Here is a 23,092-nt window from a genome sequence, read left to right as displayed (position 1 = left end):
AATTGAGGACTTGGCCAATTCTCTAAGTTTGTGGAGGTACGTAACCTGGGAGAACTAGAGAATTCTGCCCCCATACTCACGATTTATGGGAGGGTGCTTCGTTCGCAGACGACCGGCCCTGGTTTGCAGAGGCTCTTCCAGCCGAATGAGTATGAGGGTGCCAAGAGACGTGCTCGATCCATGAATCACGTCGGGGACACCAGATGTTGAATTCATCCTGGTGGGCTTCTCATGTTTAGTCCAGATTAGGAAAACACAGGACAAGCGTTTTCTCGGGATGAGAGAGCAGCAAACAAAAGGCTACAATCTCTTTTATTAGTTACCCTAATACAGCGTCATCAGAAGGCGTTATTATGGCCACACATCTCATATTACACACAAGAGATAGGGAAACAATGGTAAAGATACAAAGCAAAACCTAACTCTGGCTGCTTGGTACCAGATACTACCAGGCGAGAGGCCCATCTCTGTTATCTGATTCTCAGGAATGTGTTTACAAAGAGATAAGAGATATTTTTACTTTGTACCCCAGGATGTTTATACAAGGAGATATCTTTACTTTGTATCCCAGGATGTTTATACAAGGAGATATCTTTACTTTTGCAGGCACGTCCTATGTTATAAACAAAGAGAGAATGAATAGGGCCCTTCAGAGAGTATCCATATGAACCCGCTTTTCATAGTTTGATTATTTCGATGCTAAGCTCCATACAAGTGTCCAACCAGTTAAACTGGTCTATACATGTACTATGGCCACTGCATTCCCACACCTTAAAAACCCCCAGCCCACAATTTCTGAAGGCCAACTGTTCCATTAGTCAATTGTTCTCACTGCCAGGAAGTTTCTCCTTAATTCCAGGTTGCCTTTCTCCATGATTAGTTTCCATCCGTTGTTTCTTGTCCTGCTTTCTGGTGCTTTGGAAAATAAGTTGAGCCCTTCTTGTTTGCAGCAGCCCCAGAAATACTGGAACACGGCTATCATGTCTCCCCTAGTCCTTCTTTTCTCTAGACTAGCCATATCCAGTTTCTGCAACCGTTTTTCATATGTTTTAGTCTCAAGGCCTTTAATCCTTAGTTGCTCTATGCACTTTTTCCAAAGTCTCCACATCTTTTTGGTAATGTTGTGACCAAAACTGAACTCGGTATTCCAGATGTGGTCTTTACTAAGGATTTTTAAAAAGTGTTGACCATGAAAGCCTAAAGTAAAAAGTAAAGTCCAGACTTTTGCACAGAAATTAAATGGTGAACCCACTTGATTTGGAAGGATTCATTGGTTCACCAACTGGGTACCATTAACCCAGTATTGGATTCAGTCAAGATATCCAAGGTCAAGCCCATCAATGGACAACAAACGAATATGTGGTTGCTACTCCTGCACCATCGGACAAACCAATAAAACATTAACTAGATGTATCTCTAGCCAGAGGCACTTTATGTTTTCGGAAAGGTTCTCCAGGGACGATGTTCGGTCATGAAATTGCCCAGCAGCTGTCCAGATAAAGTCAGAGACACTGACACAGACTTGTAGATTTTATATAAATATAAATATGTTCAACCTACAAATTTATCGCAGTCTTTGTCATCATCCAGAAAAGGAAGAACATAAGATAGTCAGGAACATCATGAGGTAAATCTAAAACATCATGCAGAACATACAGAAGGAAAAAAGGAGGGAAAAAAGGGAAACGCCCCTTTATACTTACAGCAACCAATCATAGCGTAGATTGCATCATGCATGAGTCAGCACTCTCTAACTAATCAGTTACAATTGTGTTCCGGCCTATTTGACACTTTACTGTTTCAGATTGTAAATTCAATATCCTAACATGTTTGTTTGCCCTACTTGAAAACTAGAGGTTTTTCATTAAGAAGTAGACGCAAATGTAATTCATTGAAGTGTTCATTGTTATGAATGTTCATGGAATACGTTGTGGTTTCTCTCTTCTCCCTATGTCAGGATTTGGTATCGCTTGAGGATGTAGCTGTGTTTTTCTCCGTGGAGGAGTGGGCCCTGCTGGATTCTGAGCAAAAAGCCCTGTACCAAGAGGTCATGCTGGAAACCAAGAGGAACATGGCCTCCTTAGGTAAGAGATTCTGTTGAGATATTTACATTTAGGAGCCAAAGGTCAAATCTTATATCAACTTAATAACAAGCATAGCATCATGGTTTGGACAAATGAGAGTTTGGAAGAATATTTATACTGTTCTAATACAGCAATGGTGCTTGATCCCTTTCACACCTAAGTTAGTCTTAACTTTTCTTTTCTTTTTTCTATTCCAAGCAGGTGACAAATGGGAGATGGAGGATTCTGGCCAAGAGGCAGCAGCACCTTTGCCAAAAGAGAAAAAGGAAGTTGCAGAAAAAATATATGGAAAGCAAAGTTCTGAGGAAAAGCAGTTAACGGGGGAGCTGGAGAATTGCTCTGGTTTCCCTTGTCCAGATCCCAATGTCTTATTGGACGGAGATGATTGCCAAGAAAAAGGAGAGTGTTCAAGGTGTGGGAAGACCCTTCGAGATGAATCTGGATTATGTGACTGTTGGGAAATCCCTGCTGGAGAGAAACAGGATGAAAGCAGGGAACACTCCAGAGGGACCCTTCCTCCTCCTTTACATGAAAGCATACAAGAAGGAGGGAAAATGTACAAATGTACAGAGTGTGCAGAAAGCTTTGATACAAGCCGTTCCCTTGCATCACATAAAAAAATTCACAAAGCAGAGAATCCACACAAATGTCTGGATTGTGGAAGGACCTTCAGGCAGAAAAATCATCTTAATTCACATAAGAGAGTCCACAAAGAGAAGCAGCAGCATCAATGCATCACCTGTGGAAAGACCTTCGGAAGCAGCACCTCCCTTGCTTCCCATCAAAGCAGCCACAGAGACGAGAAGTTGCATCAATGCAGGGACGGTAGAACGAGGCTTACTCGGAACAAGAAACCGAATTCCCCCCAAAAAAGCCCCACTGGGAATAAATCATGTAAATGCCTGGAATGTGGGAAGAGCTTCTGCTCTGCAGGTGAGCTCACTTACCATAATAGGACCCATACAGGGGAAAAGCCGTATCATTGCACGGTGTGTGGGAAGAGTTTCACCCAAAAAGGCAATTTCAATTTACATAAGAGGGTTCACACTGGAGAGAAGCCGTATAAATGCACAGAGTGTGGAAAATGCTTCAGGACCACCGATTCCCTTACTTGCCATAAGAGGATTCACACAGGGGAGAAACCCTATGAATGTTTGGAGTGTGGAAAAAGCTTCAATAGACATGATACACTAATTAAACATAATAGGATGCATAAAGGGGAGAAACCTTATAAATGCCTGCAGTGTGGAAAAAGCTTCAGTCAAAAAGTTCATCTTAAGTCGCACGAGAGGACCCACACGGGGGAAAAACCATTTCAGTGCATGGAGTGTGGAAAGCGCTTCAGTTGCTCTTCACATCTTATGGTCCATCACCGAATCCACACGGGGGAGAAGCCCTTTCAGTGCGTGCAGTGTGGAAAGCGCTTTGCCAATTCTAGTGGCCTTCATGCCCATGAACGGACCCACACAGGGGAGAAACCGTACAAATGCCTGCAGTGTGGAAAGAGCTTCCGTAAATCCAGCCACTTAACATCCCATAGAAGTGTCCACAGTGGAGAGAAACCATATCGATGCACCGAGTGTGGGAAGTGCTTCAATCAAAAAAGTAACCTTAATACCCATAAAAGGACCCACACGGGTGAAAAGCCTTATAAGTGCATCGAATGTGGCAAATGCTTCACTGAATTGACGTCCCTCACTTGCCACAAAAGGCTCCACACTGGGGAGAAACCATATGAATGCCGTACATGTGGAAAGAGCTTCAATGTAAAAGGAAGCTATATCCTACATAGCAGAACCCACACTGGGGAGAAACCATATCAGTGCCAGGAGTGTGGAAAAAGCTTCATTGAGTCTGGAAAACTGACAATCCATAAAAGGATTCACACAGGGGAAAAACCATATAAGTGCACGGAGTGTGGCATGATTTTCAGAATAAGCAGTAGCCTTCGTAGCCACAAGAGGACCCACACTGGGGAGAAACCGTATACATGTCATGAGTGCGGAAAAAGCTTTAGTCAAAGACATTCACTCAAGATCCATAGAAGGCTTCACTCAGGGGAGAAACCCTATAAATGCCTGGAGTGTGGAGAATGTTATAATGAGCGTGGCACTCTTACCTCCCACATGAGGATCCACACAGGGGAGAAGCCGTTTAAATGCACTGAGTGTGGAAAGAGTTTCAAAGACGGAAGGAATCTTACATGTCATAAAAGAATCCACACAGGGGAGAAGCCCTTTAAATGCATTGAGTGTGGAAAGGCTTTCAAAGATAGGAGTTATTTTACACTCCATAAGAGAATCCACACGGGGGAGAAGCCGTATGAGTGTGTGGAGTGTGGAAGGAAATTAATAAGCTCTGGTGAATTTAATCGACATAAGAAGATGCACAGCAGGAAAAGACGATGCTAATTGGTTTGTGTTGATTCTCAAAATTTGCTTCATGCCCAGGAGAATCTGTAAAAATGCATAGTGTATGGAAAAGGGGTTCCAAAGCAGTAGACTTTTTTGATCCATTAAAAATAAGAATTTCCTTTTATAATTCGGAACTAACTTTTGGATACCAAGTTTTCCCCCAAATAAAACTTGCTTATATTTTTTGGGCTCCAAAATAAACCCTAGGTCTTTTTTTTGTGGGGGGGGGGGGACATGATTTCAGGTTAATCAGCCCAGCTGTTCACTTTGCACCCCCTGGCACACGCAGAAGAGGCGGCAAGCGGGCCCAACGTTATCTGGCAGCTGCTGCATCCTGCCTGTCCCTTGGTCAGTGCACTCTGGGGCTCGTCTTTGCACGGCGGCACCAGCAGCAGACAGAGGCATGGGGCAGAAGGCAGGTGACCCTAACATGCCACGTGGGCTGCAGGCAAACTAAGAGACCTGATGACAAACCTCCTGTAGCCACCCGCCCACTCCAGCTCCAGATTTTCGACTGGAAGCATTGCGGCGAGACAGTCGGGGAATTAGGGCAAAATAGAAGAGTCCAGGATTTTGAAATACAAAATGATCACACTGGGATAAACAGAGGGGAAATAAGAAAAGGAGAAAAGAGATGGGAAACAATGGGAAATATAGGGCAAAATAGGAGAGTTCAAGATTTTAAAGCGCAAAAGAATAAAAGGTGAAAGAAAAAGGCAAAAATAAAAATGAAAAGGGAGAAAAAGAAAGAAATGAAAGAGAAATATCCTATATATACTTAGAATTGAAATATGAATTGTAGTAAGAAATGGGAAATCATACGATTATAAAAATGAAATGAATAATAATTGGAATATTTTTATTTGCATTTTTTAAATTTAGATAATGATAAGTTTTTAGAAACATGAATAAATTTAAACTAATAATTGAAATATCTTTAATGGTATATGGTGGTGAAAGTAGAAATAACTAAGTTGTGGCTTTGAGCAATATATGGGGAAAGCTATATGATTAGAGGATGTTTAATTGTATATTGTGGTGAAAACAGAAATGATTAAGTTGTGGTTTGGAGGAACATATGGGGAAAACTATTTGGTTTATTATTATTTAAACATAATTTAATTTAATTTAATTTAATTTCGAATTTATATACCGCCCTTCTCCCTGAGGACTCAGGGCGGTGTACAGCCAAGATAAAAAACATAGAATACAAATATTAAAACATTTAAAAATATATATAAAATTTGGCCCAAAAAATTAAAAATCGCAGACTAATTAAAAGAATTTAAAAATTTTAAAAATTTCTTCTTAAGCCAACCCGGCTTGCTGAAAAAGATAGGTTTTCAGGGAACGACGGAAGGCATTGAGGTCCTGGATTCTTCTTATCTCCGGGGGCAACTGATTCCAGAGGGTGGGAGCCCCCACAGAGAAAGCCCTCCCCCTGGGGGCCACCAGCCTACATTGTTTGGCTGATGGCACCCTGAGGAGGCCCTCTCTGTGGGAGCGCACGGGTCGATGGGAGGTCATCGGTAGCAGCAGGCGGTCTCGGAGATAGCTAGGCCCTATGCCATGGAGCGCTTTAAAGGTGATAACCAACACCTTGAAGCGCACCCGGAAGACCACCGGGAGCCAGTGCAGCTCGCGCAGGAGTGGTGTTACATGGGAGCGCCATGTTGCTCCCATCACTACCCGCGCTGCTGCATTCTGGACCAGCTGGAGCCTCCGGGTGCTCTTCAAGGGGAGCCCCATGTAGAGAGCGTTACAGTAGTCAAGGCGAGAGGTGACGAGGGCGTGAGTGACTGTGCACAGGGAATCCCGATCAAGAAAGGGCCGCAACTGGCGAATCAGGCGAACCTGATAAAAGGTCCCCCTGGTAACAGCCGTCAGATGTTCCTCCAAAGACAGCTGCCTATCCAGGAGGACTCCCAGATTGCGAGCCCTTTCAGTGGGGGCCAAAGACTCGCCCCCAATAGTCAGTGATGGAGTCAACTGACTATATCGGGATGCCGGGAGCCACAGCCACTCAGTCTTGGAAGGGTTGAGCCTGAGCCTGTTCCTCCCCATCCAGATCCGCACAGCCTCCAGGCACTGGGACATCACTTCAAGGGCATCGTTGGGGTGGCCTGGGGTGGAGATGTACAGCTGAGTGTCATCAGCGTACTGGTGGTATCTCACCCCAAAGCCACGGATGATCTCGCCCAGTGGCTTCACATAAATGTTGAACAGAAGGGGCGAGAGGACCGATCCCTGCGGCACTCCACAAATGAGAGGCCTCGAGGTCGACCTCTGCCCCCCTGCCAACACAAACTGCGACCGGTCGGAGAGAAAGGAGGAGAACCACTGTAACACGGTGCCTCCCACCCCCAACTCTTCCAGCCGGTGCAGCATGATACCATGGTCGATGGTATCAAAAGCCGCTGAGAGATCTAATAGGACCAGAACAGAGGAATAACCCCTGTCCCGAGCCCTCCAGAGATCATCAACCAACGCGACCAATGCCGTTTCCGTGCTGTGCCCAGACCTGAAACCCGACTGGAACGGATCCAGATAGGATGTTTCCTCCAGGAATTGTGGAAACTGTTGCGCGACCACACTCTCAACAACCTTCGCAATGAAGCGAAGGTTGGAGACAGGACGATAGTTAGCCAATATTGCTGGATCCAGGGACGGCTTCTTGAGGAGAGGCCTCACCACCGCCTCTTTCAGGGCAGTGGGGAAGTGACCCTCACTCAAGGAAGCGTTAATGACGCCCTGGAGCCAGCCTCGTGTAACCTCCCGGGAAGCCAGTACCAACCAGGAGGGACACGGGTCCAGTAAACATGTGGCCGCACTAAGTCTCCCCAAAATCCTGTCCACATCATCGGGAGTCACAGCAATTGATTTGTAAGAAGCTGGATTGTATGAAAATGGAAATAATTGGAATATCTGCGTTCATATTTTTGGGATTAATATAAAGAAACATGGGGAAAATTATTTGGTTTACGATTAATATACAAAGAAAAAAGATAGTTATATAACTAACTGATTTATACTAAAATGTTGGATTGTATTATCACAGGAAATGTATGTTATAAAATAAGTGGCTGCAGTATTCCTTTAAGAATTGAACAATTGTAACACTATATAATAAATTGAGGATTGATATAAAAATAGATGACAATGGGAAGGGGTGCAACATAGAATAGAAGGGAAAAATTGAATTTGGTTAAGATTAGAGATGAGAATGAAGGGGGTAATATTGGTTTTAAAAAAATAGATGAGAATAAATATGATGGCAAAAAAGGAAGTATAGAAATTGTAAATTTAGTTAAAATGACTAAACACAGTTTAAATTTGTGAATCAGCCAAATACTCTGTTCAGAGATAATACATTGTATGTTTGTATATGTGTTTGTGTAAAAAATAAAAAAAAACTTTTTTTTAAAAAAAAAGATGAAGTCGGAGACACTGACACAGACTTGTAGCTTTTATATAAATATAAATATATTTAACCTACAAATTTACAGCAGTCTTTGTCATCATCCAGAAAAGTAAAAACAGTCAGGAACATCAATGAAGTAAGTCTTAACACCGTGATGGCGAATGTATAGCATGGGTGCCACAGGTGGCACACGTAGCCATATCAGTGGGCACGCGAGTTCAGCTCCAGCATAAAACAGGCTGTTTCCTATCTCCGGAGGGCCTCGGGGAGGGGCGGTGGGGGGGAGGGCCCGTTTTTTGCTGCCCCAGCCTCCAGAGCCTCTCTAGGAAGTTTGCAAATGGGCCTGGCCTCCGGAGAACACAAAGAAGGAAAAAAGGAAGGGAAAAAAGGGGAAACTCCCCCTTTATACTTACAGCAACCAATCATAGCGTAGATTGCATCCTGCATGAATCAGCACTCCCTAACTAATCTGTTACAATTGGGTTGTCGTTTATTGTAGACTTTACTGTTCCAGCTACCAAATTCAATATCCTAAGATGCTTATTTGCCCTACTTGGAAGCTGTGGAGGTTTTTCATTAAAAGAAGACGAGTAACATGTAATTCATTGAAGTGCTCATTGTTAGGAATGATCATGGAATATGTTGTCTTTTTTTCCCTCCCTGTGTCAGAATTTGGGATCATTTGAGGACGTAGCTGTGTTTTTCTCCATGGAGGAGTGGGCCCTTCTGGATTTTAAACAAAAAGCCCTGTACCAAGAGGTCATGCTGGAAAAGAAGAGGAACATGGCCTCCTTAGGTGTTAAGATACCGTAGTGCACAATAATTTTTTTAAAAAAATTAATGCACGTGAAGTCCTGCAGCACTGGAGATTTTTTTTTGTTTTGGGTGCTGTATTGTTCTCTAAACTGCTGCTTTTCAAATTTGCAAGCTATTTATCTGAGGTTTTCATCCTTTTCTATGAAGCCTGGCTTTTCTTCACAAATGGACAGTATGGAGAGTGTGGCCTTCACGATCCACTCTCTCCCATTTGTTAAGAATCTGATCCAATCTTGCACATGCTGTGCATGAAGGGAAGAAATAACCAAGCGGAGCAGGTTAAGAACAAAGATTTATTTATTTATTAGGAAATTTATATTAGGGCTGTTGGAAGAAAAATTCCTCTGGTTCAGTTCCCAGCTGGGAGAAAGGCGCTGGAAATAAAATGGAGGCTGATTGGAAAGAAAGATTCTGTTTATTGATAGGCAGAACTAGCCTGTGATTCTGGGGCAGCTGACCAAATGGGCGAATGAGTGGATAGATCTTCATAGGTTTCTGTGACTTTGAACTGATTGTACAATGAAGAGGGGATTGTGTCTTTTGCTAAATGGTGGTGGGTTAATGCTATTATGCCTTAAAATATCCTGTCCTGTCCTGCTTAATCCTGTCACCCTGTAGCTGAAGATGTTTTGTTTATGAATAGATTGGCCTGGATTCCTTAATGGGCCCAAAGTCTCCATCTGTAATCATTTCTGCTGCATTTTACTATGCAGGAAATTGGGGCTGGAGCATGTTTCTCCTTTGGTGAAATATACTAATCTGTCTCTTTTAATCCCCAAAATATTTCATTCTTCCAGGAGGGGGAGGGATGCCTGATTACTTCTTACAGGGCCCAAGGTCTGTCTGGATCTTGAGCCTATCTTCTGGAGAGTTGGCCATTCCCACCACCTTGGTGCTGTGATATTGTTCTCCCCTGGAATGTTACAATTTTTACCAGCCCTCTGTCAAACTGTCCTACCTTACAGGGTTGTTTTGTGGGGGAGGAAGAAGAATCGGGGACTAATCTTCAGCTCATGGGGAGGGCAGTGTTGTTGTTTTTAAAGGGGTTTTAAATTTACCATATGTTTCAGACTATAACGCGCAATGGAGTATAAGAGGCACCAAGATTTCCAAGAGGTAAACAAGTAAAAAAAATTTTTGCCCTCCCCTGCCCCCAGGAGCACTCTGCAGGCCTCCAAAATCCTCTGCGCCTCTCATTTTTGTGAAAAACGGACCCATTTTTCACAAAAACGGCCTGCAGAGGGTTTGGGAGGCCTGCAGAGTGCGCCGGGAGGGCAAAAACGCAACGCATGGGGGGGGGGGTTGGGAGGCCAAAAATGGGAAGTAAGGGAGGTGCTGCTTCCGAAGGTCTTTCCCAGGAGTGAAGCCCTTTAGCAGAGACAACATTTAAGCTCTCCAGAAAGAGCACACCCAGGAGAAGCAATCCTTAGATCCATTTGCGCCACATAAATATACAGCTGGTCTCACTCACCTCATAAAATATCCTAAGGAAATAATCCAGATTTAAGGAAAGATCACATGCCCCCCAGAAAAGAAGTAAAAAAATCAGTGTCAATCTTGCATCCTGCCTCTTGGAAGTACACCCCAAAAGGACAGTGCCAAGAACCACTAAAGCAGTGAAAGAAGACCCCCTCTACAGATAGAAGAAGCACTTGAGATAAGCCTAACTACAAAGAAAGCAATTAAAATGTAGCAAAAGAGCAAACACAGTAGTTGTTTATTAAACCAATTACCAGAACAAATAGACGCAGGAACTAGCCAGATTTCTGAAGCTGCTTCTTTTCAGGAACAGAGATTAATATTTTCCCTTCCAAACAAAACTGAATAGGGAAAATTATCCCATCAATAAGCACAGGATTAAACATCACCAAGCACAGAATTAAACTTCACCAAAAATCAGTTTTAGACCAAAACTCAGAAAGGGTATGTAAACTCACATTTGAATGTCAACCTTTCTAGCTAGTAATAACTAGCAGTCAGCACGGGTTTGTTAAAAACAGATCATGCCAAAGCAATCTTATTTCATTCTTGAACATAGTGACTAAATTAGTAGACCAGCGAAATACTGTGGACATAATATACTTAGACTTCAGCAAGGCATTGGACAAAGTAGACCACAACCAACTTCTTGGCAAGTAAGAAAAAAGTGGGATAGATAGCATCATCACCAGACGGATTTCCAACTGGCTGACAAACCATACTTAACGAGTAGTCCTTAATGGGTCTAAGTATATGAAGGGAAGTAAGCAGTGAGATACCACAAGGTTCCATTTTAGGCAAGTACTAATAGGTAGTTAGGCCAGTAATAGAAGGGGAACTTACCAAATATGCAGATGATACTAAGGTGGCAGGAAGAACTAACACTCTATAGGCTCAAGATCCAGATGGATGCAGACAGACTTGAACACTGGGCCCTATCTAACTGTAGGAAGTTAGCACCCACCCCTTTCCTGGAAGAATGAAATATTTTAGGAAATATTAAAAAGGCAGAATATTAGATTTCCCTGGATGAGAAATGGAGAAACATGTTTTAAAAGACAAGCAGCTTCCTGCCTCTCCCCCCACACGTTTGTTAATGGGCCATAATCTGCAACACAATAGGCTCCATCTAGCACAGAAACTAAAACTATAGGGCCCATCTAGCAGCAGAAACTCACCACAAGGCACCTGGTAAGATTACATCAGCCAGCAAGGCTAGCTAAGACCCCCACCCCCTGGGAGTCTGACAACCAATCAGAATACTCTTTCTGGGCCCCAGGAAGTTCAAAGCCAGGGCATAACTCGCTGCCTCTCAGCCCCTTTTCTGTTCAGGAACTCAAGCCATGTGATCCTGTCCACCATTAAACCATTTTTCCAAGCAGTCTCCATGTTTCCAGTGTCTTTTTCTCCACTTGGAGCAGAACCCAGCAGGATATTTCTTCCAACATAACAAAATGAAATTCAATGTAGAGGAAAGTAAAGTCCTACACTAAGGCAAGAAAAACCAAAAGTACACATATAGACTGGGTGAAACCAGGTTTAATAGCAATACCTGTGAGAAGGATCTTGGAGTCTTAGTGGACGACCATCTAACTATGAGCTAGCAGTGTGTGGTGGCAACCAGAAAAGCCAATGCAATCCTAAATTGCATTAACAGGAGGGATACAATCAAGATCAAGGGAGGTACTGATACCACTCTATAAAGCCCTAGTAAGACCACACCAAGAGTACTGCATCCAGTTTTGGTCACCACACTATAAAAAAGATGTTGAGACTGTAGAAACCAACAAACATGATTAGGGGACTGGAGACTAAAACAGATGAAGAACGGTTACAGGAACTGGGCACGGCTAGTCTAGTGAAGAGAAGCACCGTTCCAATATTTGAGGGGCTGCCACAGAGAGGAGGGGGTGAAGCTGTTTCCCAAAGCACCTGAAGGCCAGACAAGGAATAATGGATGAAAACAGATCAAGCAGAGATTCAACCTACAAATAAGGAGGAATTTTCTGACAGTGAGAACAATCCACCCATGGAACAGAAGTTGCCTTGGGAGGTTGTGGGAGCTTCATCACTGGAGGCTTTCAAGAAGAGACTGGACTGCCATCTGTCAGAAATGGTGTAGGGTCTCCTGCTTGGGGAGGTTGGACTAGATGACCTACAAGGTCCCTTCCAACTCCCTTAATTTGTAATGTGTAACTTTGCTGCTCCGCATCCTTTTCCCTTCCCTCCTCCCATCCTGGGCTTCCTCCCCTCCCCCTCTCCCCCGGTTCTCTCCCTGGGGCAAAGAAGCAATGGACTCGCTGCCCAGCTGACCATCCCACGGGGGAGGGGGGGAGGGGGTGGGGTGGGGGGGGCAAGCAGGGGAACCCGAGTGGGCGGCGCTCTCAGGCCTTTAGAGAGTGGGAGGAGCTGGACGGAGAGGGGAGGAGCTATAAGCGCTTCCTGTCTGGTTCTGTGCAGACTCCTGGCTGGGGTCGTTCCGGGGAGGGGGATCCAGGTGCGAGTCCGGCGGCGATCCTGGGCGCCTCTCTTGGGGAGCGGAGTCCGGGCGAGGAAGAGAGCCGCCTCTTTGCTATGGAGCGCCAGGTGAGAAGCTCCTTCCTCCCTTCCTCCCACCTGGGGAAATGCTCGGACAGGAGACCCTTCAATGCAGCTTCTTGGGGCGCTGCTAAGATCCTCCTGCAGTCCCCACTTTCTCCTTGGGGAGATGATGATTATTACTATTATTATTCCTGATCGTTTCCCGTCCTTTTCCTTTTCTCTGGGGCCGTTTCAGATCCGGGAGGCTTGGAGTTCAAGGGCTGCGAAAGCGGCGGGGAGAAAAGGGGGCGATCCCTCCCAGGAGCCCTTGTTTCCAGAGGAGCCGCCTCCGGAGGGAGCATCGGGGAAAGGCTCCTTCTGATGCCCTTTCATCTCTCTGCCCTCGTTGCTTTCATCCCTTCAATTCGTTTCCATTCTTCAATTTAACTGGGTTTTTAGAGTCTTGGGTGCATTTAAAGGCCTTCTCCTGTGGGCCACTGTTTCTCAGCCTTGGCAACTTTGTGGTGTGTGGATTTCTGCTCCCAGAATTCCCCATGTGAGTTGAAGTCCACATATTTTACAGCTCCCAAGATTGAGAAAGGTTGCTGTAGGCCAGGGGTGGGGAACTAGGGCCCTTTTAGGACTGGTGGACTTCAACTCCCAGAATCCCCCAGCCAGCTGTGTCAGGAATTCTGGGAGTTGGAAGTCTACCAGCAATAAAAGGGCCCTAATTTTCCTCTTTTACAGTGGGGTATTCCAAAGGGCAAGTCCCAGCTTTGAAAAGAGTTTCTATCATCTGATAAGGACGGTGAACATTATATAAACATAGAATAACACACTTGGAGTTGGAAGGGACCTTGGAGGTCTTCTAGTCCAACCCCCTGTTTGAGGAGGAGGAGTCTATACCATTTCAGACAATTGGCTGTCCAGTCTCTTCTTAAAAGCCTCCAGTGACCTTAGTCAGGATTCTGGGGATCAAGATTCGTACCTCGAAATGGCTGAAATAAAGACCTGGGTCCCATATCTGGGAAAGGTGAGAGAGAAACCACAACTGTCTTGCTAAAAATCCTTAAGGCTACAGGATGTCGGCATGGCTTCTTTGGTACCTTCCTTACTGTATCTCCTGTCAATCAAACAACTGTATTTCCTGCTGATGTCACTGAAATATGAAAGCATTAAAGAAATCATTCCAGATCTATCCCAGCCATTGTCCGAATCTGAATACAGGTAGTCCTTGACTTAGGACCACAATCGAGCCCAGAATTTCTGTTGCTTGGCACGATAGTGGCTAAGTGAGTTTCCCCCCTTTTTATGACCTTTCTTGCTACAGTTGTTAAGTGAACCCACTGCTGTTGTTCAGTTAGTAACACGGTGGTTAAGGGAATCTGGCTTCTCTATTGACTTTGCTTGTGGGAAGATTGCAATGGGATCACATGACCCTGGGACTCTGTAGCCGTTACAAATAGGAGCCAGTTGCCCAGTGTCCAAATTTTGATCAGGTGACCATGGGGATGCTGCAAAGGTCCTGTGAAAAGCTGCCAGGAGTCAGTGTTTTTTCAGTGTCCTGGTAACTTTGAAGAGTCACTAAATGAATGGCTGTAATTCGAGGACTACCTGTATACGTGAGAGACAATTTGGACTCTGTCTCTTGGTTGGTGCCAGGCCAGATCTAGTCCTCCTGACTAACAACTCAGCACAACTCCCTGGAAATGGGAGCGGATCTGCTTGAGGCCTCCAGAGTCCAGCTCTGAGGTGCTTTAATACATACATTCATGGCTGAGATAATCTGCCTCTGAATCCAATCCCTGGTCCTTCCACCCCTTTCAGTTTTCTTCTCACCCAGGGTGAGCTTCTATGTAATGTTGGTGTGGCTGCAAGGGACTCACATAAAGGGGCTCCCTAGTTAGCCTAGAAATACAGGCTGCTCAGGAATATCATTAGGATGTTTGATGGCAAACTTTTCCCTTGTTGTTGTTTTTTTCACTCCTAGACACTCTCGTGGCCTCGTCTTCATCCCCCGGAACCTCAGGTCTTTATAGCGGAGGCTTAACAATGGTTGAGCTTCCAAGGCAGGTAGGAGGATTCTTCCCTCCCCTCCCCAGATGTGCCAATCTCGCAATAACAGAATAACACAATTGGAAGGGATCTTAGAGATCTTCTAGTCTATCCCCCTGTTTCAAGCAGGAGACCCGATACCATTTCAGACAAGTGGGTGTCCAGTCTGTCCTTAAAAACCTCCAGCCCACAACTTCTGGAGGCAAACCGTTCCATTAGTCAATTATTCTCACTGCCAGGAAATTTCTCCTTAATTCCAGATTGCCTTTCTCCATGATTAGTTTCCATCCATTGTTTCTTGTCCTGCTTTCTGGTGCTTTGGAAAATAAGTTGAGCCCTTCTTGTTTGCAGCAGCCCCAGAAATACTGGAACACGGCTATCATGTCTCCCCTAGTCCTTCTTTTCTCCAGACTAGCCATATCCAGTTCCTGCAATTGTTTTTCATATGTTTTAGTCTCAAGGCCTTTAATCCTTAGTTACTCTATGCACTTTTTCCAAAGTCTCCACATCTTTTTGGTAATGTTGTGACCAAAACGGAACTCGGTATTCCAGATGTGGTCTGGAATTACTAAGGATTTTTAAAAAGTGTTGACCATGAAAGCCTAAAGTAAAAAGTAAAGTTCAAGCTTGACTTTTGCACAGAAATTAAATGGTGAACCCACTTGATTTGGAAGGATTCATCTGCTCACCACACTGGGTACAATTAACCCAATGTTGGATTCAGTCAACATATCCAAGGTCAAGCCCATGAATGGACAACAAACTAATATGAGGTTGATGCTTCTGTGGAGGTGGCCAAACCAGTAAAACATTAACTAATTGTATCTCTAGCCAGAGGCACTTTATCTTTTCGGACATATTCTCCAGGGAAGATGTTCGGTCATTAAATTGCCCAGCAGCTATCAAAATGAAGTCAGAGACACTGACACAGACTTGTAGTCCTTTATATACAATAAATATTTTTTAACCTACAAATTCACAGCAGTCTTTGTCATCATCCAGAAAAGGAAGAACATAAGATAGTCAGGAACATCATGAGGTAAATCTAAAACATTATGCAGAACACACAGAAGGAAAAAAGGAGGGAAAAAAGGGAAACGCCCCTTTATACTTACAGCAACCAATCATAGCGTAGATTGCATCATGCATGAGTCAGCACTCTCTAACTAATCAGTTACAATTGTGTTCCGGCCTATTTGTACACTTTACTGTTTCAGATTCTAAATTCAATATCCTAACATGTTTGTTTGCCCTACTTGAAAACTAGGTTTTTCATTAAGAAGTAGACGCAAATGTAATTCATTGTTAGGAATGTTCATGGAATAAGTTGTTGTTTCTCTCCTCTCCTGTGTCAGGATTTGGTATCGGTTGAGGATGTAGCTGTGTTTTTCTCCGTGGAGGAGTGGGCCCTGCTGGATTCTGAGCAAAAAGCCCTGTACCAAGAGGTCATGCTGGAAAACAAGAGGAACATGGCCTCCTTAGGTAAGAGATTCTGTTGAGATATTTACATTTAGGAGCCAAAGGTCAAATCTTATATCAACTTAATAACAAGCATAGCATCATGTTTTGGACAAATGGGAGTTTGGAAGAATATTGATAAATGTTCAAATACAGCAATGGTGCTTGATCCCTTTCACACCTAAGTTTGTCCTAACTTTTCTCTTTTTCTGTTGCAAGCAGGTGACGGATGGGAGATGGAGGATTCTGGCCAAGAGGCAGCAGCACCTTTGCCAAAAGACAAAAAAGAAATTGCAGAAAAAATATATGGAAAGCAAAGTTCTGAGGAAAGCCAGTTAACGGGGCAGCTGGTGAATTGTTCTGGTTTACCTTGTCCAGATCCCAATGTCTTATTGGACCGAGATGATTGCCAAGAAAAAGAAGTGTGTTCAAAGTGTGGGAAAACACTCCGAGATGAATTGGGATTATGTGAGTGTTGCGAAAGCCCTACTGGAGAGAAAGAAGATGAAAGCAGGCAACACTCCAGAGGGACCCTTCCTCCCCCTTTATATGAAAGCATACAAGAAGGAGGGGAAATGTACAAATGTATGGAGTGTGCAGAAAGCTTTGAGACAAGCCGTTCCCTTGCATCACATAAAAAAATTCACAAAGCAGAGGATCCACACAAATGTCTGGATTGTGGAAGGACCTTCAGGCAGAAAAATCATCTTAGTTCACATAAGAGGGTCCACGAAGAGAAGCAGCAGCATCCATGCATCACCTGTGGAAAAACCTTCGGAAGCAGCACCTCCCTTACTTCCCATCAAAGCAGCCACAGGGAGGAGAAGTTGCATCAACGCAGGGACGATAGAACGAGGCTTACTCGGAACAAGAAACTGAATTCCCCCAAAAAAAGCCCCACTGGGAATAAATCATGTAAATGCCTGGAATGTGGGAAGAGCTTCCGCTCTGCAGGTGAGCTCACTTACCATAATAGGACCCATACAGGGGAAAAGCCGTATCATTGCACGGTGTGTGGCAAGAGTTTCACCCAAAAAGGCAATTTCAATTTACATAAGAGGGTCCACACTGGAGAGAAGCCATATAAATGCACAGAGTGTGGGAAATGCTTCAAGGCCCCAGGTAACCTTACTTCCCATAAAAGAATTCACACCGGGGAGAAACCCTATGAATGTTTGGAGTGTGGAAAAAGCTTCAATAGACGTGATACACTAACTAAACATAATAGGATGCATAAAGGGGAGAAACCTTATCAATGCCTGCACTGTGGAAAGAGCTTCAGTCAAAAAGTTCATCTTAAGTCACATGAGAGGATCCACACGGGGGAAAAACCATTTCAGTGCATGGAGTGTGGAAAGAGCTTCCATTTCTTATCAAACCTTACTGATCATCAGAGAATCCACACGGGGGAGAAGCCCTTTCAATGCCTGCAGTGTGGAAAGTGTTTTGCCCATTCTCAGAACCTTCATGCCCATGAACGGACCCACACAGGGGAGAAACTGTACAAATGCCTGGAGTGTGGAAAGAGCCTCTGTAATTCCAGCAGCTTAACCTACCATAGAAGGATCCACAGTGGAGAGAAACCACTTCAATGCACCGAGTGTGGGAAGTGCTTCAATCAAAAAAGTAACCTTAATATCCATAAAAGGACCCACACAGGTGAAAAGCCTTATAAGTGCACCGAATGTGACAAACGCTTCATCAGTTCGAGGTACCTCACTCGCCACAAAAGGCTCCACACCGGGGAGAAACCATATGAATGCCGCAGGTGTGGAAAGAGCTTCAATGCAAAAAGAAGCTTTATTGTACATAGCAGAACCCACACTGGGGAGAAACCATATCAGTGCCAGGAGTGTGGAAAACGCTTCAGTGATTCTCGAGAACTGACGATCCATAAAAGGATTCACACAGGGGAAAAACCGTATAAGTGCACGGAGTGTGGCATGAGTTTCAGGACAAGTAGTTACCTTGGTATCCACAAGAGGACCCACACTGGGGAGAAACCATACACATGTCATGAGTGTGGAAAAAGTTTTAGTCAAAACAATTCACTCAAGAAGCATAGAAGGCTTCACTCAGGGGAGAAACCCTATAAATGCCTGGAGTGTGGAGAATGTTATAATGAGAGTGGCACTCTTACCTCCCACATGAGGATCCACACAGGGGAGAAGCCGTTTAAATGCATTGAGTGTGGAAAGAGTTTCAAAGATGCAAGTAATCTTAGATGTCATAAAAGAATCCACACAGGGGGGAAGCCATATCAGTATGTGGAGTGTGGAAAGAAATTCAGAACCTCTAGTGAATTTAATCGACATGAGAAGACGCACAGAAGGAAAACATGATGCTAATTGATTTGTGTTGATTCTCAAAATTTGCTTCATGCCCAGGAGAATCTGTAAAAATGCATAGTGTATGGAAAAGGGGTTACAAAGCAGTAGACCTTTTTGATCCATTAAAAATAAGAATTTCCTTTTATAATTAGGAATTAAGTTTTGGATACTGAGTTTTTCCCAAAATAAAACGTGCTTATATTTTTTGGGGCTCCATAATAAGCACTAGGTCTTTTTTTGAGGGGGGGAACATGATTTCAGATTAATCAGCCCAGCTGTTCACTTTGCACCCCCTGGTGCACGCAGAAGAGGCAGCAAGGGGGACCAACGTTATCTGGCAGCTGCTGCATCCTGCCTGCCCCTTGGTCAGTGCACTCTGGGGCTCGTCTTCGCACGGCGGCACCAGCAGCAGACAGAGGCATGGGGCAGAAGGCAGGTGATCCTAACATGCCGCTGGGCTGCAGGCAAACTAAGAGACCTGATGACAGACCTCCTGTGGCCACCCACCCACTCCAGCTCCATATTTTCGACTGGAAGCATTGCGGCGAGACGGGGAATTAGCGGACTCCGATGAGCTCCGCGAAAACCCGGACTGACGAACCGCTGCCAAGGGGTCTTCCGACCGGAACCGTCCTGTAGGGACGAGGAAGAAGGAGAGGTATCTCAGAAGACCAAGAGGAACAGGCAAGTTCCTCGAAGGTCAGAGGAAACTCTCTAATTCGGCAGCGGAGGCAGCAGCCATTGAGGCTGTCAAGAAGCTGGGGCAACCAGGCAAAGTATTGAGCAGTAGGGGTGACTTGAAGCTGGGTGAGTGACAGCCAACCCACAGGCAAAATAACAACAAAAAAACCCTTTTAAACCTGACAAAACCCCAGCGTAAAAATAGCGGCTAATGGGCATGGGGGGAAGAAAAGAGGATGTATGAAGTGGAATTTAACGGGACAAAAGAAAATTGACTTTTGAATAAAATTATTTGGAAAACTTTGGAATAGAAAGAACATAAAAAACTTAAATGATTACACTGGGATTAACAGTGAAAAGATAAAAAAGAGAGAAAAAGGGTGGAAAACAACAGGAAATTCAGGGCAAAATAGAAGAGTCCAGGATTTTGAAATACAAAATGATTACACTGGGATAAACAGAGAGGAAATAAGAAAAGGAGAAAAGAGATAGGAAACAAGGGGAAATATAGGGCAAAATGGGAGAGTTCAAGATTTTAAAGCGCGAAAGAAAAAAAGGGGAAAGAAAAAGGCAAAAATAAAAATGAAAAGGGAGAAAAAGAGAAAGAAATGAAAGAGAAATATGCTATATATACTTAGAATTGAAATATGAATTGTAGTAAGAAATGGGAAATCGTATGATTGTAAAAATGAAATGAATAATAATTGGAATATTTTTATTTGCATTTTTGAAATTTAGATAACGATAAGTTTTTAGAAATATGAATAAATTTAAACTAATAATTGAAATACCTTTAATGGTATATGGTGGTGAAAGTAGCAATGACTACCGTATTTTTTGGTGTATAAGATGCACCTTTTTACCCCCCAAAAGGGGGTGAAAATCTGGGTGCGTCTTATACGCCGAATGTAGCCCTGCCCACCCTCCGGCCGCCACCCTTCGGCCATTTTTGGGCAGTTCCAGGCAGCAAGGATCTGGGTCGGGGCACAGCCTGAGGAACAACCCTCTTCTGGACGGTCGGGGGGGGGGGGAATCCGCCTGGCAGCTTCGGGGAACAAGGCGGGTGCCACAATTTGTGGCTGGTCACCCCTCTGGCCGCCTAGTGGGCAGATCAGGGCAGACTGGTCGCGATGACTTCACTCCCCAGCAATGTGAGGAGCCTCCGCCGCCGTTGCCTAAGCCCTTTGTGCGCCCAGGAGCCAAGCGAGCCGAATGGGAGCTCCTAAAGTCAAACACCCCTCTTTTCCAGGCACCGCTGCCTGGATTCCCCAATCCAATTTTCAGAGCCGCGTTTCAGGCAGCAGGCGGCCAGTTCCCTGCTATGTGCAGCGGATTGGATTTGGGGTGGGGATTGCAGCGCTGCCGCCTGAAAGTGCTTTTCTTCCCATTGCACATTGCAGAGCCGCGCGGCAACAGGAATAGATGAGAATAAATATCATGGCAAAAAGGAAGTATAGAAATTGTAAATTTAGTTAAAATGACTAAGCACAGTTTAAATTTGTGAATCGGCCAAATACTCTGTTCAGAGAAAATACATTGTATGTGTGTTTGTGTAAAAAATAAAAAATAAAAATAAAAAAAAAAGATGAAGTCGGAGACACTGACACAGACTTGTAGCTTTTATATAAATATAAATATTTAACCAACAAATTTACAGCAGTCTTTGTCATCATCCAGGAACATCAATTAAGTAAGTCTAACATCGTGATGGCCAACCTATGGCATGGGTGCCACAGGTGACATGTGTAGCCATATCAGTGGGCACGCGAGTTCAACTCTGGCGTGAAACAAACTATTTCCTGTCTCTGGAGGGGTGGGGCGTGGGGAAGGCCCATTTTTTGCTGTCCCCAGCCTCCAGACCCTTTCTAGGAAGTTGGCAAATGGACTGTTTTCAGCCTCCGGAGGGGTGGGGAAGGCCGTTTTCTTCCTCCCCAGACGCCTAGAGAGGTTCTGCAGGCTGGGGACAGGAAAAAACACCTTCTGGTCCCACCAGAAGTTGGCAAACAGGCCATTTCTGGCCTCTGGAGGACCTCCAGGTGGGTGGGGAAGGTCCTTCCCAGACTCCTAGAAAGGCTCTAGAGCCAAGTGTGAGAGAAAAAAGGACCTACCGGGCCATCATGTGCCAGGAGCGGGGGGGGGGGAAGCGGGGGGGGTTGCACGTGCATGCGCGGGGGTAGGGCACATAGAATTATGAGTGTGGGCAGGTAGGTACACGACACCTTCCCCCCCAGTCCCCACTCCTGGCACGCGATGGCAAAAAGGTTAGCCATCACTGGTCTAACAGATCATGCAGAACACACAGAAGGAAAAAAGGAAGAGAAAAAAAAGAGAAACCCCCCCTTTATACGTACAGCAACCAATCATAGCGTGGATTGCATCCTGCATGAGTCAGCACTCTTAACTAATCAGTTACAATTGTGTTGTGGCTTATTGTAGACTTTACTTTTCCAGCTACTAACTATTCAATATCCTAACATGCTCATTTGCCCTACTTGGAAACTAGAGGTTTTTCATTAAGAAGAAGGTCTCGTATGTAATTCAATGAAGTGTTCATTGTTAGGAATATTCATGGAATACTTTGTGTTTTTTTCCCCTCCCTGTGTCAGAATTTGGTATTGTTTGAGGATGTAGCTGTGTTTTTCTCTGTGGAGGAGTGGGCCCTGCTGGATTCTAAGCAAAAAGCCCTGTACTGAGAGGTCATGCTGGAAAACAAGAGGAACATGTCCTCCTTGGGTGTTAAGATACTGTAGTGCACAATATTTTTTTTAAAAAAATTAATGCATGTGAAGTCCTTTGCTTTATTTTGGATTTATATACTACTCCCGAAGGACTCAGGGCGGTGAACAGCCAAAAGATAAAACACACATAATACAAAATTTAGAAAACAATATAAAGGTCCCAAGGTTACTGAGTCCAGTAGAAGGACGGAGGCCTCTGGTGTAGGATTGGTCAGTAAGTCAGGCAGGGGGCAGCGACTGAGGGCATCCGCGTGACCCAGGGTCCGTCCAGGTCGATGCACAAGTTGATATGAATAGGCCGAAAGAAAAATGGCCCATCTAGTCAAACGTGGGGAAAGGGCAGCGGGGGTGGGCCTGTCGCCTGCCAAAAGTCCTAGCAAAGGCCGGTGATCAGTCACAAGTTCGAATTGCCGGCCATAGAGGTATTCGTGGAACTTTTTAACCCCCGCAATTGCAGCCAGAGCCTCTCTGTCCAACTGACTATAGTTCCGCTCTGCGCTTGACAGGGTGCGAGAGTAAAACGCAATGGGCGCCTCTAGGCCGTTCGGCAGTCTATGGCCTAGGACGGCACCAACTCCTACAGGGGAGGCGTCACAAACTAATACAAGCGGTAGCGCTGCATTGTATTGTATTAGGAAACTGTCTTCTGATAGAAATTTCTTTACTGCCTCAAAAGCGGCAGCTTGTGGTTTCCCCCAGACCCATGGTACATTCTTCCCCAATAGTTTGTGTAGGGGATCTGCGACGGTGGCTTTGTCTTTCAGGAACATTGAATAAAAATTTAGCAGTCCAAGGAAGGCTTGGAGCTCTGCTTTGGTCTTGGGGGCAGGTGCGCTCCTAATAGCTCTCACCTTGCTTTCGGTAGGGTGGATGCCTGTGCCGTCCACCCTGTACCCCAAAAATTCAACGGAGGGGACAGCGATCATACATTTGTTCTTTTTAAGTTTAAGTCCCGCTTCCCTAAATCTAGACAGGACGTTCCTTACTCTGTCCCCTAGCTGGCGTTCGTCCTGGGCGCTGACTAGAACGTCATCGAAATAGGGCACCACTCCGGGGAGCCCTTGCAGAAGGCGCTCCATGGTGCTTTGAAATAGGC

At 44.7% G+C, this 23,092-nt stretch overlaps 3 protein-coding genes across 3 annotated transcripts in view; 2 read left to right on the top strand and 1 right to left on the bottom strand.

Annotated features, from left to right (window-relative positions):
- LOC139309847 (zinc finger protein 721-like) overlaps nt 1-23,092 on the bottom strand; it is a 145,430-nt gene that overhangs the window by 100,628 nt on the left and 21,710 nt on the right. The gene's annotated exons all lie outside the window — the stretch shown is intronic.
- LOC139311730 (zinc finger protein 420-like) lies at nt 1,961-5,867 on the top strand. Its single transcript, XM_070936218.1, has 2 exons — nt 1,961-2,084; nt 2,283-5,867. The coding sequence occupies exons 1-2, from the start codon at nt 2,051-2,053 to the stop codon at nt 4,493-4,495; spliced, it is 2,247 nt and encodes a 748-aa protein (XP_070792319.1). The 5' UTR covers nt 1,961-2,050; the 3' UTR covers nt 4,496-5,867.
- LOC139311746 (zinc finger protein 420-like) lies at nt 12,737-18,662 on the top strand. Its single transcript, XM_070936240.1, has 3 exons — nt 12,737-12,800; nt 16,145-16,271; nt 16,467-18,662. The coding sequence occupies exons 1-3, from the start codon at nt 12,789-12,791 to the stop codon at nt 18,587-18,589; spliced, it is 2,262 nt and encodes a 753-aa protein (XP_070792341.1). The 5' UTR covers nt 12,737-12,788; the 3' UTR covers nt 18,590-18,662.

Source organism: Pituophis catenifer, unplaced genomic scaffold (genome assembly GCF_029215685.1).
Source record: "Pituophis catenifer annectens isolate HBS135680 unplaced genomic scaffold, rPitCat1.0.hap2 SCAF_2, whole genome shotgun sequence".
Taxonomy (NCBI): Eukaryota; Metazoa; Chordata; class Lepidosauria; order Squamata; family Colubridae; genus Pituophis; species Pituophis catenifer.
Note: the sequence above shows the minus strand (reverse complement) of the source record. Positions and strands in the feature narration are given on the sequence as shown.

Excerpts from the sequence above, each read along its gene's own strand:
- LOC139311730 (XM_070936218.1), top strand. The coding sequence starts at position 2,051 with ATGCTGGAAACCAAGAGGAACATGGCCTCCTTAG. Across the intron at positions 2,085-2,282 it reads GAGGAACATGGCCTCCTTAG|CAGGTGACAAATGGGAGATG; the intron begins GTAAGAGATTCT and ends TTCTATTCCAAG.
- LOC139311746 (XM_070936240.1), top strand. Across the intron at positions 16,272-16,466 it reads GAGGAACATGGCCTCCTTAG|CAGGTGACGGATGGGAGATG; the intron begins GTAAGAGATTCT and ends TTCTGTTGCAAG.